Raw genomic sequence first — 15093 nt, forward strand, 5'->3', positions numbered from 1 at the left:
GGACTGGCTTGCTGCTGATATTTGATATTTGACGTGTGGTGAAGAGTTGAGGCAATTGGTCACCGGTGCCAGTGACTTAAGTCTGTAACTGAGAAAGTCATGGGTGCTTTTGTTAAAACAGATATTTGTAATCATGAAACTTCCTTTCTAATAAGAAACTTGTGTATTTGTGTGTAACTAATGATTATAGTTGCCATTTGATGAGCAATTGATCAGAGGTCGGTCTTAATAGCTGCTTATCAGCCTGTTTTGAAATGATGGTGTTGCACACAGGGATGTGAGGTGTGACGTCTGCAGCGTCACAGGTGTGTTGTGTAACTGTGAGCACCAGCGCTCTCTAGTTCCTATGCTGCAGGAAACTTAGTAAAACACTCATCCAGAATTTGAACCTAAAATTCACAACTTCAGGAACAGTTGAGATAGCCAGTTGCCGCTCGCTGTATTTTACACTTCTATGAAATTTGGTGTCTTGGTATAATTGTACAAGAGGTGTGAGAAAAGCCATAAGATAATCTACTTTTTAAAAATGTTCTGGGCTAGTTATGAATGTCATGATTGTTGAAATGTTGACAAGAAAAAAAAATGCTCTGAATGTTTTGATGGCCTTACCAAAGTATGAGTGGGCTGGCAGGCGTGTGAGTGGACATTCACCCTGTAACAAGCCAGCTGTTTTCAATCCATTCTTTATGTGTTATTCTCTTCTAACAACCTTTCACCCCATCTTCCTCATCACCACTCTGGTGCTGCCTTTTTTAGTATATGCTGTGCTTGCCTATAGCTTCAAGCCCTAACCCTAATGGGACTCCTCTCAACTTCTGGGAGTCAGTAACATGGATAAAACTATTCCAAAAAGACTTTTCCCTTAAGTAGTAAGACTTGGGTGGTCTATTCAATTGATTTATACATGTTTTTAACCAACCAAAAATTGTTAGAAAATGATTTTGCATGTTTTATTCTCATTTGTTTAAACTCAAGGAGAGTTCATTAAGTTATAGAATCAGTAAAACTATTCTTTGATACATTTTGGCTAATTTCTTACCATTTCCCATTGTTTTGTTTTAACAGCATTTCATGGTTTCCTGCTTTGACATTTAGGTTTTATGGGCTAGATTTTTTAAAAATGATGTAATAATAACAAAAGAGACAAAGGTTGCCTGTTTATTAATGAGTTATTGGTAGGTCTTTCATTGATCAACATTTATTGAGCACCTACTACTACATTAAGTAATTATCCCGTTATATTTTATATAGAAATATCCTTTCAAAATCTAATATTTTGATGATAAAAATATTACTTCATGTGTCAAATTAATCACCTTTAGCAAATTTGTACATGCTAAAGTGAAATTCATGTGGTTAGATGAGACCAAAGCTGCGTCTCCTTTCAGCTCAAAGCTCTGTAGCACCATAGTAACTGCACCGCATTCAGCCAGCAGCCGCTGTTTGCAGGGCACTGTGCTAAACACTCACTGGGGAGGACAGAGGCGGCCGGGACCTGGCTGCGTGCATCGGTGCTGAGATGCCTCTGGGCCCGTCGGGCGTCACTGTGATGGTGTTTACTTCTTTTTGGTTACTGGTTTTTATAACTGAAATGCCACGCATGTCTGGATGCTATATTCAAAATTGGAAACATAGACATAAGTGAAGTTAGTCTGCTTATCATGTATAAAAAAGTCTTAAGAAGAAAAAAATAAAAAATGCTATATTAAGCTTCTTGAAATTGATGACCAGCATCTCTTAATTTTTTTTAAATGCCAGTATACATTTTTCCTAACTTAAAATATATGGGGTTAAAAATGGTGGATTTTACATGGGTTCCTGAATGTTTATTATTTTGACTTAAAGAAAAACCTAATAAATTCACTCTGTTGATGAAGAATTTGTATTCCAAGAAGCAGCGGCTGCACTGTTATCTAAAAAGAAAGAGCTTGCTGTGCATTTTAATAATGTAAACCAAGATGGGCAGAGAAATGCTTATAGAACAACTCAGCATCCTGGAATCCTGAAGAACAGTTCTTCTTAATCTTTTGAAGATCACCACCTTTAAAATTCGATGAAAGTATAACAACCTTTTTCTAGAAGAATTAGTGGGCGCACCCAGTGTTGCATAGCTGTAGGATCCATGGAAAGCAGATTAGAAACACCCATGTTACACATAGCTTTCACATATAAACATTTGGCGTTTGAAGTAAAAATTTCTTCTCTCTGCATAATTGCACATGTATAGGGAATTTTACTGTGTAAAACTTTGTTAAACCAGTCCTAGTTTGTGTATACTTTAGGGAATATTTTATAGTTAAAAACTTTTTAGGAAGTCAGATTGATTCTCAGGTTGTTGTTACGTTTCTCAGTAAATACCGTTTTTGAAATATTACCTTGATGATACAGAGTTTGAAAAATCAAGGGGAAACATTAACTGATTTCCTAGATCTAGAAAGAGACTAGATGAAAACACCTTTAGAGCTCTGTGTGCCGTGAGCTCTCGTCTCTTTGATGGGCCAAGTGTCTTATGAGTAACTCTCCCTTTCCACTTCTGCTTGGTGAGGCCTTAACAGCCAGTGCTGCTGCTCAGTGGTGGGGTTGTGAAGGGTGGTCCTCTTCTTTGCAGGAGACACCAATAAGATGTCCTTTTTAAAAAAGACTCTTAAGTAAACCCACTTGTAGGCAAAAAGAACATAGATGAGAATGCCACGGAAGCCAGCCTGCGAACTGCTTGGAGTACCCAGGAGACCTTTGGGGACCACTGCTCCATATTTCTAAGCCTTTCTTTAGGAATGAGTGACACAGCCATGCAGAAGTGACAGATGAAGAAGAAAGGTTATGAGTCTGGCTAGTCCACTTTACTGTCATTTAACAGTTTTGAAAACCTGTGTCCATGTGCCATTTTATATACATCTTTTACTGCACACTTTTTGGTGCCACACCTCTCACAGACCTCAGGACCTTAACTGGAAGAAATGTTTGGGCCATGCTTTCCTTTCTGCCTTGCAGCTTTCACCACTACTCCCACTAACCTTCTCCACTTAGTAGCTCTCTGGCAAACCTCCTCCTGCTTCACTTCCTTGTGCCAGTCTTGGCTTACACCTTCGTTGACGTCTGCTTCGTTGCATTTGAGGGAAATGTTGACATCGATTTGACTTAAGTCTTCTCCCCAGAGTGATTTCCTCCCTTTCCTTTGTCAACAGAAGAATGGTTTATTATTGCCAGTTTTGGCCTCCTCAGTGCTCTCACACTCTGCTACATGATCATCAGAGCCACAGCTAGCTTGAATGCTAATGAGTAAGTAACAAATTGTTTTTTGGATTGCATGTGCCAAATGATCCCAAGAAAATATGTCATTTTCATAAAGATCATGAGAATTGGCTTCCACCAATTTCATACTGATCCTGATGGGATCACAAACAGTAACACTGACTGGGAGTTCACTGTGTTCACTTTAGAAAAGATCTAGGGGCTTTCGTCAGCCACGAGGTTAGAGTAAGTCAGCGACGGAACAAATGCCAAGGAAACCAGTACAGTTGTAGTGTGTAGAGAATCCCCACGTCCTGATCACTGGTGGGATTAGCCCCACTTGGCTGCTTGCTCGTCAGACTTTACCTGGAGATTTATATACTTAGCTTTCGGTGGAGAACTGGCACCCTGGCCTATGGTCACGGGAACATGGATATTTAACCTGCAAGAAAGAAGCAATCAGAAAGACCTGTGACTTCTAAATATTTGAAAGATGATCAGGAAAGAAAAATATAAGCATAGACTGTATTTTCATAGGACAAAATGAAGACCAGATTGCAGATAGGCAAAATTTCACCTTGGTAAAAGGAAGAACACCTGTCAGCAGGCTACCTACCAGTGAGACGGTGTGCTGTGGGGGTAGGGAGCGCCCTGGACCAGGAGTGCAGGCAGAAGCTGCGTTTTACCTGTTAGAGCTGTCGGATGGAAAATTGGGGCTGGATTCCTGTTGAGGTCCAGTTTGATCCAGTGGTTTTCCAGAAGTAGCCTTCCACGGGGGTAGCTTGTCTCCATGGGGGCGGCTTTATTTGTTGTGCATTAAACTTGGGGCATTTACTTTAGGATATTATTCAGTCCTTTCTTTTAAGCAATATTCATGAAAACTCATTCAAGACGAAAGCATCCCTGGAACACTGCTGAAACTTGATTTGGTGGAGTTCCTGTGCCCTCTGTTTTCTGTTATGTCCTGGCACTTTAGTTGATTAGTAACAACCAACCAAGCTCATGTAATTGATTTAATTATATGCTTATAGTCCAACTATAGAAACAATGGGCAAGAAACTTCCATTTCCATGGCATGATTTTATTCCTCCTAACCCGATCTTTTGGCTAGATACTTACAAGAAGTACCCTTTGCCGTCCTTGACATATTACATATTGAGAGGATGTCATGGTCACTTGGCAGTCTTCAGTCTTGAGATGAGAAGTCTCAACCTCATCCAGTAGGTCACCAGCTAGCTGCTTCTGTTGGGCCCACCTGATGCAGTTTTACTTCAACCTAGCACAGTGTTAACGGCTCAGACTCTAGAGTCACACATACCTGGGTATGACTACCTGCTCCTCCATATTTTTCTTGTGAGACCTAGATAATATTTATCTGAAGTTCATTTTAGTCATCCATAAAACAAGAATAATGGTAGGAGTACATCGTAGGGTTGTTGTGAGAATTAGCATATAAAGTGCTTAGCACAGTGCCTCTTACATAATAAGTGCTCAATAAATGTTAGCCAAAACAATTCCTCTGAGGTTCTTTCACAGTTCTGTGAATGAGATGGCCATCTGTCTTTATCATTTGGCAAATGAATTTAATTTTCTTCCATGAAATAGAATACAGAATCATTAAGAGCTCACGAGTGCCTGTAATCAAACCTCAGTTTGGAGGGAAATATTTATTTCTCCTGAAGTCATCACCTCTTTTGCTTACTCCCATACAAACACATCAGACAAGATGATAATGTAAGCCCACTTGTTAAAATTTCGCAAATGAGCAAAAACCAATCACAGCAAGTAGCTGCACACTGGGCATTTTTAGGGAATTGTTAAGTAATTTAAGACTCACCTTGCTGCCACTCAGAATTGGCCAGGTGCTCAGTTCATGTTTTAGATGTTTTAGAGAATGTTCAGAAGACATGTTACCTGTTGTAAGTTAGAGTTCCATTCATAAATGCATGCATGACTCAGAATCTGAGTCATAGATCTTAGATCCATGTCTTAGTCCATCCCTTCTCCCATTAGCCTTTGTAGAGGGTTGTTAGTACAGTTGTTCACTTGACTATTATTTCTATGTCTTAGTCAAAGCCACTCTGAATGACAATTTTCATAATTCCATTTAGAGAAGTTGAGAGAGAAAGAGAGAGAGAGAGAGAGTGTGTGTGTGTGTGTCTGTGTGTCTGTGTGTGTGTGTGTGTATACACATACGGATGGATAAAAGGATGATGACCAAATTATTAATGGTGATTTTCTTTTTTTTTTTTTTTAATTAGTTGGAGGCTAATTACTTCACAACATTTCAGTGGGTTTTGTCATACATTTAGAAAAATTTTAGATGATGTTTTTCTCTCCTATATGCTTTTATGTGTTGACTTTTTGTAACAGTACTTAATTTTTTAAAGTCCGTTTTAATTCTAGGGGATTGAAAAAAAAAGATAATGGTTGGGAATTCCCCAACAGTCCAGTGGTTAGGACTCCACACTTTCACTGTCGGGGGCCTGGGTTCGATCCCTTGTCTGGAAACCAAGATCCTACAAGCCATGCAGTGCAGCAAAACATAAATAAATAAATACCCAGTCTTACTCAATGTCTCCTTCTCAAGAATATTGATGAAAAATTCCTATGTAATTTTAATTCTGAAAAGTTTATTTTAGCAAGTAAATTTATAATTATTCTTCATTAATTCTTTGAAATCTGTCTTATTTCCCTTTTCACTTTTACCAAAAATTGCAGTCAAAGTAAGATTGCCTTTTCAATTTAATTGCTCTGTTTCAGTTTTCTGGGTACCCTCATCCATTTCTAAGATGGTCTTCTATATGAGTAGATTCTGTCTTTTCACATGTTAATGATTTGTCTGGATATTACTAGTAAATTCCACCTTATACCTTCTACCTACTATTATAGTTTACTTTTCTGACAGTGTTACACTGAACTTGTGTACTGTGATGTCAGTTAGATTTTGACCCAGTCTAGCCACTGGTGAGACCCCGTGAGCAAGATTAAGCAGTGAGCAAGATCTGTGGCCAGATACAAAAGCAGGGCTGTGGAACCCAGGCAGGTCCAGGCCTCCATGGGTCATGGATTGCGGCTCACCTGGGGTTGAAAGCACTCTGCCTCCCTCACCACACTCTGCATGTTCACACAGGGCTTGATGCTAGTTACTTAACTCAAGTTAATCAAAAGTCCATGTATCTGGGATCACCACCTTCTATTGTGATGAAATACTATATAAGTACTCAATCATGACTAATTGTGCTTTACTTTTTTAATACTGTAAACAGATCTAGTGATTTTGAAACTTGAAACTTCATAAATATATCCATAAACAGGATAGTAGTCAAAGAAGCAAATAAATGCATGGTAAATATATTTTTATATATTAGCTTCCCAAACATCTGTTGTGCCTAAGTAAGGCTCTGAGGAGGCCTTACAAATAGCTGAGAAAAGAAGAGAAGTACAAGGCAAGGGAGAAAAGGAAAGATATACCCATTTGAATGCAGAGTTCCAAAGAAGAGCAGGAAGAGATAAGAAAGCTATCTTAAGTGAACAATGCAAAGAAATAGAGGAAAGCAATAGAATGGAAAAGACTAGAGATCTCTTCAAGAAAATTAGAGATACCAAAGGAATATCTCATGCAGAGATGGACACGGTACAGAACAGAAATGGTATAAACCTAACAGAAGCAGAAGATACTAAGACAAAGTGGCAGGAATGTACAGAAGAACTATACAAAAAAGATCTTCATGACCCAGATGACCATGGTGGTGTGATTACTCACCTAGAGCCAGACACTGTGGGGTATGAAGTCGAGTGGGCCTTAGGAAGGCATCACTAAAAACAAAGCTAGTTGGAGGTATTGGAATTCCAGCTGAGCTACTTCAAATCCTAAAAGATGATACTATTAATGTGCTACAGTCAATATGCTAGCAAATTTGGAAAAATTTGGAAAACTCAGCCGTGGCGACAGGACTGGAAAGGGTCAGTTTTCATTTCAATCCCAAAGAAAGACAATGCCAAAGAATGTTCGGACTACTGCACAATTGCACTCATTTCACATGCTAGCAAGCTCAAAATCCTTCAAGATAGACTTCAACAGTACATGAACCAAGAAATTGAAGACGTACAAGTTGGATTTAGAAAAGGCAAAGGAACCAGACATCAAATTGCCAACATCCATTGGATCATAGAAAAAGCAAGGGAATTACAGAAAAACTTATGCTTCATTGACTACACTAAAGCCTTTTGACTGTGTGGATCACAACAAACAGTGGAAAATTCTTGAAGAGATGGGAATACCAGACCTTACCTACCTCCTGAGAAACCTGTATGCAGGTCAGGAAGCAACAGTTAGAACCAGACATGAAACGATGAACTGGTTCAAATTGGGAAAGGAGTACATGAAGGCTGTATATTGTCACCCTGCTTATTTGACTTCTATGCAGAGTACATCATGGGAAATGCCGGGCTGGATGAATCACAAGCTGGAATCAAGATTTCTGGGAGAAGTATCCGCAGCCTCAGATATGCAGATAACAACCACTCTAATGGCAGAAAGCAAACAAGAACTAAAGAGCCTCTTGATGAAGGTGAAAGAAGAGAGTGAAAAAACTAGCTTAAAACTCAACATTAAAAAATCTAAGACTATGGCGTCTGGTCCCATCACTTCATGACAAATAGGGAAAAGTTGGAAACAGTGACAGATTTCATTTTCTTTGGCTCCAAAATCACTTGGAGACAGTGACAGCAGCTGTGAAATTTAAAAATGCTTGCTACTTGGAAGGAAAGCTATGACAAACCTAGACAGCATATTAAAAGCATACATCACTTTGCCGACAAAGGTCCCATATAGTCAAAGCTATGGTTTTTTCCAATAGTTATGTACAGATGTGAGAGTTGGACCATGAAGGCTAAGCACCGAAGATTTTATGCTTTCGAACTGTGATGCTGGAGAAGAGTCTTGAGAGTCCCTTGGATTGCAAGGGGATCAAACCAGTCAATCCTAAAGGAAATCAACCCTGAATATTTACTGGAAGGACTGATGCTGAAGCTAAAGCTCAAATACTTTGATCACCTGATACGAAGAACAAATTCATTGGAAAAGATCCTGAGGACAGGAGGAGGAGGGGACAGGATGAGATGGTTGGATGGCATCATCAACTCAGTGGACAGGAGTTTGAGCAAGCTCCGGGAGATAGTGAAGGACAGGGAAGCCTGCCGTGCTGCAGTCCATGGGTCGCAAAAGTCAGACACAACTGAGCGACTGAACAAGTTATATTGAACTTCAATTCCCAAAGTATGTTAATCTCAACGTTTACCAGCTTACATTTGCATAAATCTATTTTTCCCTCAACATAAGAAAAGTAAATATTTATTTGAAATGTTTTTATTTGAGGAATAAGTTATAAAATGTGGATGATGTAGGAGAGATTTTGAGTTGACTGGGTGGTTCAGCTAAGTATTCTCTACAGCCCTTAGTTCCTGAATTCTGATGCATAGAAATCATGTTCTGAGATTTGCAGAGGGGCATAGACTAGCATTTAAGATTCAGACAGTCTCGGCAGGAGGAAATGAATCTGTTGTGCTTGACTTGATGAAAGCACTGAAGCAAATTTGAAATCCTGTAGCATAATTGAAGACCAAGAAGTCCTAGCTCGGCAGCAAGTCCACTGGGCTTCAGTGTTCTTTCTGAGCTGTCCTCCTCTGAGTTGTAGTGGTAGAAATATATAGGCCAGGTCAGAGGAATTGATGTTTCTGTTTTACTCTCTACTCTCTACTAAGAGTATTTCAGTATTTCTGAATTGTTTTGCTCAAGGTCTTTAAGAGGAACATTGACATATTTCAATATAAAAGTGTCTGAAAACTCAATCATTTCTTACTTTGGGAATGTGTACCTTTAGAAAAGAGGAGACTGAGGTGGTGTAAGAGGTGTTCTCAAGTATTTGGAGGGCTTTCAAAGGTGAGAACAGCTACTGTTTATTGCGTGCCTACCAAGATCTTACTCCTTTGTGGGACTCTGTTATTACCCACATTGCCCCCAGTTAACACTTGTAATAGTCCCGTGGTGACTAACCAGTGCCTACAGAGGGTAACACTTCCTATGTAGCTCTGGAGACATCTACAGGGAGGTAGGTGTCCATTTAATGTAAGAAAGAACTTCCTGCCGGTAAGGATTGTCCCTCAGTGAAAATGAGCTGTCTTAGAAGCTAATGAGCTTGCCAGGAGTTGGTTATTCAGACAGAAACTACAAGGCAGGAGCTGTTTGGAGACAGATCTTGAGTCAGATAGAAGTTCTAAGATTCCTTCTAGTTCTCAGAGTTCCTCTTGAATTGTCTGTCCTAAATGATCCCTTCCTAGGAGAGATCAAAACCCAAGGAGAGGGGTCTGGGCCTCAGCTGGCTGCCCCTTATAGAATCTTCAGGGTCAAGCAATGTTTTTAAATGTTTTTAAAACTCCTACTGTAAGAAATACATTTTCTCTTGTGACCCAGTACTCCCACACGTATGACTGAAGCAGAAGTTCCACAGTTTTCCTTGCTACATACAGTATTTTCCTTACTACATACAGATCTTTTCTTCTCTGTGGATTCTTGTTGTTAATATGGGTCACGAACTCCTGATTTTATGATCCATTGATTTTATGATCCATTAATAGGTTGCAGCCTGCAGTTTGAGAAACAGTGAGCTGAAGAATTGTGAGTTTTTAGTTCTCGGCCTAATAACTTCTCTTATTTCTTGACTGTGCTAGGTCTTGGTTACTGTGTGCAGGCTTTCTCTAGTTGCAGCAAGCAGGGCCTTACTCTCTGACTGTGGTACACGGACTGCTTCTTGCAGTGGCTTTTCTTGTTGCAGAACATGGGCTTTAGGGTGCCCAGGCTTCAGTAGTCGTGGCTCCTAGGCTCTAGAACACAGGCTTAGTAGTTGAGGTGCATGGACTTAGTTGCACATGGAATCTTCCCAGCCTGGGGATCAAACCCATGTCCCCTGCATTGGCAGGCAGATTCTTTTTTTCTTTTTAAATTCTTTTATTTTGCTCTTCCCAGCATCACCTGAGATCTACATTTTTTACATTGGAAAAGACCCTGTTGCTGGGAAAGATTGAGGGCAGGAGGAGAAGGGGACAACAGAGGATGAGATGGTTGGGTGGCATCACCAACTCGGCAGACATGAGTTTGAGCAAACTCTGGGAGATAGTGAAGGACAGAGAAGCCTGGTGTGCTGCAGTCCGTGGGGTTGCAAGGAGTTGAACACGACTTGGTGACTAAACAGCAGCACCACATTCCTTTGATGCCAGGGTTGTGGATTCACTTTACATTCTGGGCAGGCAGATTCTTAACCACTGGGCCATCTGGGAAGTCCTCAACCTAATAACTTGCTCACACTGGCACACATATCTGATTGTTTATTTTCCTGAGACAGCTTTTTTTGTAGGAATGTCAGTAGATACTTGTCCCCAGCCTCACCATGAATCGTCTTCTTTCCTTTAGCATTTAGTTCTCCTTTTAGCCACAGTGAGCCTGAGGCACATACACAGAAGAGTGACCTGAGGCCCAGAGGGGCTGAGTGACCTCCAAGAAATGCCACAGGAGGAAGGGCCTGGGGCTCCAGCCTGGTACTTCTGGTTCCAAGTCTTTACTCCACACTGCTTTCCTTTGACTACTCCAGATGGCCATTTAAGGGTTCCAGATAATATGGTTGAAAAAGATAAATTTGGTTTTCTAAAAACTGAGTGACAAAAAAGTAGATTAAAGCAGCAGAACCTTTGATTGGGCTTCTGTCTTGTCTTTGTTGGTCTTTTTATTTTTCAGACGTGCCTTTAATGTTTGGCTTCATCGGGTTTTTTTTGATTACTTACATGTGTTAGTCATTCAGTCATGTCCAACTCTTTGCACCTCCATGGACTGTAGCCCACCTGGCTCCTCTGTCCATGGAATTCTCCAGACAAGCATACTAGAGTGAGTTGCCATTCTCTTCTCCAGGGTATCTTCCCACCCCGGGATTGAACCTGGGTCTCCCGCATTGCAGGCAGATTTCCTTACTGCCTGAACCACCAGGGAAGCCCCATAATTACTTAGAAAGGCAGCAAAAAAAGTAAGTTTAAAAATCTTGACTCACCCATTGAAAGTCCCTATGCCTACTGAGGAAATATTATAAAAACAATGTGTCGTATTAAATATGAACTGTAGTAAACAAGGGTAGCGCCTCATTCACAGAAGCCTTCCGTTCCTGAGGCACCATCTCCCCCGTGCTTGAGGCGCCAGGCCTGCCCTCGGGAGCCCCGGGGTGACGGGCTGCAGCCCTCTGCTCTGTACCCAGCGCCGTGCCCGCGGCCAGGGCAGTGTGGCGTGAGCGCCGCACGGACGCGGAGACGCTCCCGCTCCTCCTCCTGGAGGACGTGACCTGGAAACCAGGCCAGGCATCATTAAAACAAAGGGGAGGGGAAAGCAGGGCAGGTTCAAGGAGTTGTGTGGTTTGCTGTGTCTCCTGTAGGTGGTGGTGGAAGTAGGCAGACTACGGAATTTGGACTGTTGTGTTTTGTTTTGTTTTGTTTTGTTTTGTTTTGTTTTGTTTTGTTTTTTTGTAACCAGCAGGTGATGTCTGAGGCTTTTCAGTAAAAAGAAAATTGGTAATGACTGAGAAATTGATTTGGCATGGTAGAGACTGGAAGCAAGAAGGTAGGTTAGGTAAAAATACAGAGCTGAAGGAGAAAGTCAGGACAATGGGGAAGAGATAAAGCAGGAAATGCTCGAGAGCTGTATGATGACCAGAGAGTAAGTGATTTGGATCCAGACTGTGGATCTGGAACTCAACAGGGAGAAAAGAGAGCAGAACTGAAGAAAGATATGGTATATAGAAACCAGAGCAATGAAGCAGACTCTGGAAGGGTTGAGGAAGAGGCTACAGAGGGACAGCATTAGCCCGAGGGGAATGCAGGAAACTTCAGATGTCAGGTACCTTCAGGCACCTGGTTTACAGGGAGACACACACACACAATACACACACATAAGAGCCGGGAGTTCCTGTAAGAAAGCCTTATATCCCTGGGAGTCCATACTCCTCAAATCTTATTTCTAAGCAAATAAAGACATGTTTGTTTGAGGTATAAAGGGAGAGCATATTTTAAAGACAGCAGCTACAGATCTCAGGGCCTTTGGCATTTAGAACATGTGTTCAAACCAGGAAAAGTTGTAAATTGTATAATTGTCCCCACATTTTTTAAACAAAATGCTATTAACCTGTACTTTCCCCTGCCTTCCTTTTGAAGTACTAACACACTTTTAAGTGACTGAGCCACTTAACCTCAGATCTGAAGCTGCTGAGTTCAGGAAATGCTGATGGCTTACTGGCTTGACCAAACTGCTCTCAGAAATACTTGGGGACAACCCAGCCCACCATTCAGTTAGAATTACTTTCTATTTTAAAAATTTGACAAATACCCTTTAACTAATTCTTGACCTCTCTTTTTCTCCTTTTATTCCATAGGGTAGAATGGTTTTGAAGAAGGAAAAACACTGCTTTCTGACTGATTGCCTTGAAGGAAAAAAAGAACCTATTTTTGTGCATCATTTACCAATCATGCCACACAAGCATTTATTTTTAGTACATTTTATTTTTTCATAAAATTGCTAATGCCAAAGCTTTGTATTAAAATAAATAAATAATAAAATTAAAAAGCCGTGTTGTCGAGTATTATTCAGCCACTTGTGTTTGGAAGGCTGATTGGGAGATCACATACCCGTTTCATCTGTGAATGTTTCAGAGACAGACGTGCTCGTACCCTGCAGGGGAGGAACAGCGGTGCTGTTTCTTTTGATATTTTTAGGTTGGCTCCTGCAGTCTCCAGATAGGGGCCAAGTGTGGGGACATCCTGTGCAGCGACGCCCCCTCGGGCCCTGAAATGAGTGATCCGTTTTATTTTCTTCAAGATCGCCATTCCCTCTCTGATACTTTCTTATTCCTTTGTTTATGGTTGATCTGCCTCCTCCAGCCTGTCAGCTCCACAGCCACGGGGACATTCAACTGTGTTTCTTCCCACTGTATCTCTGGCACCTAGTACAGTGCTTTGCACATAGTAAGTGCTCAATAAATACTTGGTGAGATGAAAGGATGAGTGTACAAAAAATTTTCCAAAATCCGTGCTGTTTAGTGGTAAACTATATCTGTCCAGGATTTTTTTACCTAGTTTACGCAGCGTCCTGTGCAGGGGCGGGGCGTGCTATGCTGCATCTCCGTGGCTGCGCGGTGGCTCTCTCTGGCCGTGGTGAGCGGGGACCCGTCGTTGCAGCACACAGGCTCCTCACTGCTTGGTTTCTCTTGATGCAGAGCCCAGGCTCTGGATCTCAGGCTCAGGAGTTGTGGCCCATGGCTTAGTTGCTCTACGGCATGTGGAATCTTCCTGCATTAGGGATCAAACTTGTGTCCCCTGTTTTGGCTGGCAAATTCTTAACCATTGGACCACTAGGGAAGTCCTGTATTCTTTTAAAAACAGTAAATTCTAAAGTTGGATGAGAATAATTTTACATGTGTAAATGTAATTTTCTTGCATTATTTGTAAGGAAGCGGTTGAAATATTTTGTTATGTGAATCAATATGATAAACTTGAAGGGATTATCAGTGTGTGTAGATGTTTTGAGCAGTGCATTCCCAACATTCCATCTCAGCATGCCTCAGTTGAGAGTATTCCCATTGGTAACAGGCCCACTAGAGCAGTCATATCAGTAGAGGGCTAAAGATTCTTTTTTTTTTAAGCTATAATTCACATACCATGAAACCCTTTTAAAGGTAAGCTATTTCAGTGTTTTTTTTTTAGCATATTCACAAAGTTGTACAACCATCACAACTGTCTTAATTCCAGAACATTTTTATCATCCCAGAAAGAAGCCTCATACCCTTTCACCCTGCCAGCCCAGAAACCACTAATCTACTCTGTCTCTAAGGATTTGCCTGTTCTAGACATTTTGTATAAATAGAATCATTCAATATGTGGGTTGAATATTTGGGTTCTTTCACTTCCTATAATGTTTCAAAGTTCATCCATTGGAAGCATGTATCAATACCTTGTTCTTTTTTGTAACTGAATAATATTCCATTGTGTGAACATGTTAGTCACTCAGTCATGTCCAACTCTTTGTGATCCCATGGACTATAGCCCGCCAGGCTCCTCTGTCCATGGAATTCTCCAGGCAAAAATACTGGAGTGGGTTGCCATTTCCTTCTCCAGGGGATCTTCCCAACACAGGGATGGAACTGGCTCTCCTGCATTGCAAGCAGATTCTTGACCATCAGGCCACCAGAAAAGCCCCATTTCATTGTGTGGATAGATAGATAGATAGATACTGCATTTTGTTCATCCATCCATTGATGGATTTTGTGGGTTGTTTCCACATTTTGTCTTTTATGAATGGTTCTATGAATATGTGTACTCAAATTTTCATGTGAATGTATCTTTAATTTTCTTGGATATATCCCTAGGAGTAGAATTGCTGGAGTATATGTTAACTCTAAGTTTAACTTGTTGAAAAACAACCAGATGGATCTCCAGGCAGCTGCACAGTTTCACTTTCCTGCCAGCGATGTACAGGTGTTGTGGTTTCTCTGCATCCTCACCAGTGCATCTTTTTGTTTTTCTAAAAAATTTTGCTATGTCTAGTAGGTTTGAAGTAGCACCTCATTGTGACTTTGATTTGCATTTTTCTCCCTGGCAAGAATACTGGAGAGTCCCATGGACAGAGGAGCCTAGCGGGCTGCAGCCCGTAGGGTCTCAAAGAGTCAGAGACTGCTGAAGTGACTGAGCATGCACGCGTGAAAAATTCTAAGGACATTGAACATCTCTCATGTGCCTGTTGGCTACTTGAATACCTTCTTTGGAGAAATGTCT

General features: G+C 41.0%; 1 protein-coding gene across 2 annotated transcripts in view; it reads left to right on the forward strand.

Moving 5' to 3' along the window:
- Window positions 1–15093, forward strand: part of RNF130 (ring finger protein 130) — a 183839-nt gene that overhangs the window by 128591 nt on the left and 40155 nt on the right. The window contains exons 8-9 of one of the 2 annotated variants that reach the window (XM_061149626.1): window positions 3186–3279; window positions 12699–12889. The exons of the other annotated variant lie outside the window; for it this stretch is intronic. Of the exons in view, the coding sequence (XP_061005609.1) occupies window positions 3186–3279; window positions 12699–12714 (110 nt within the window). The 3' untranslated portion in view covers window positions 12715–12889. Of the gene's footprint in view, window positions 1–3185; window positions 3280–12698; window positions 12890–15093 lie in introns of those variants that run through there. 2 annotated transcript variants of the gene reach the window in all.

The sequence above is a fragment of the Dama dama genome, chromosome 9 (genome assembly GCF_033118175.1).
Source record: "Dama dama isolate Ldn47 chromosome 9, ASM3311817v1, whole genome shotgun sequence".
NCBI classification, from domain to species: Eukaryota; Metazoa; Chordata; class Mammalia; order Artiodactyla; family Cervidae; genus Dama; species Dama dama.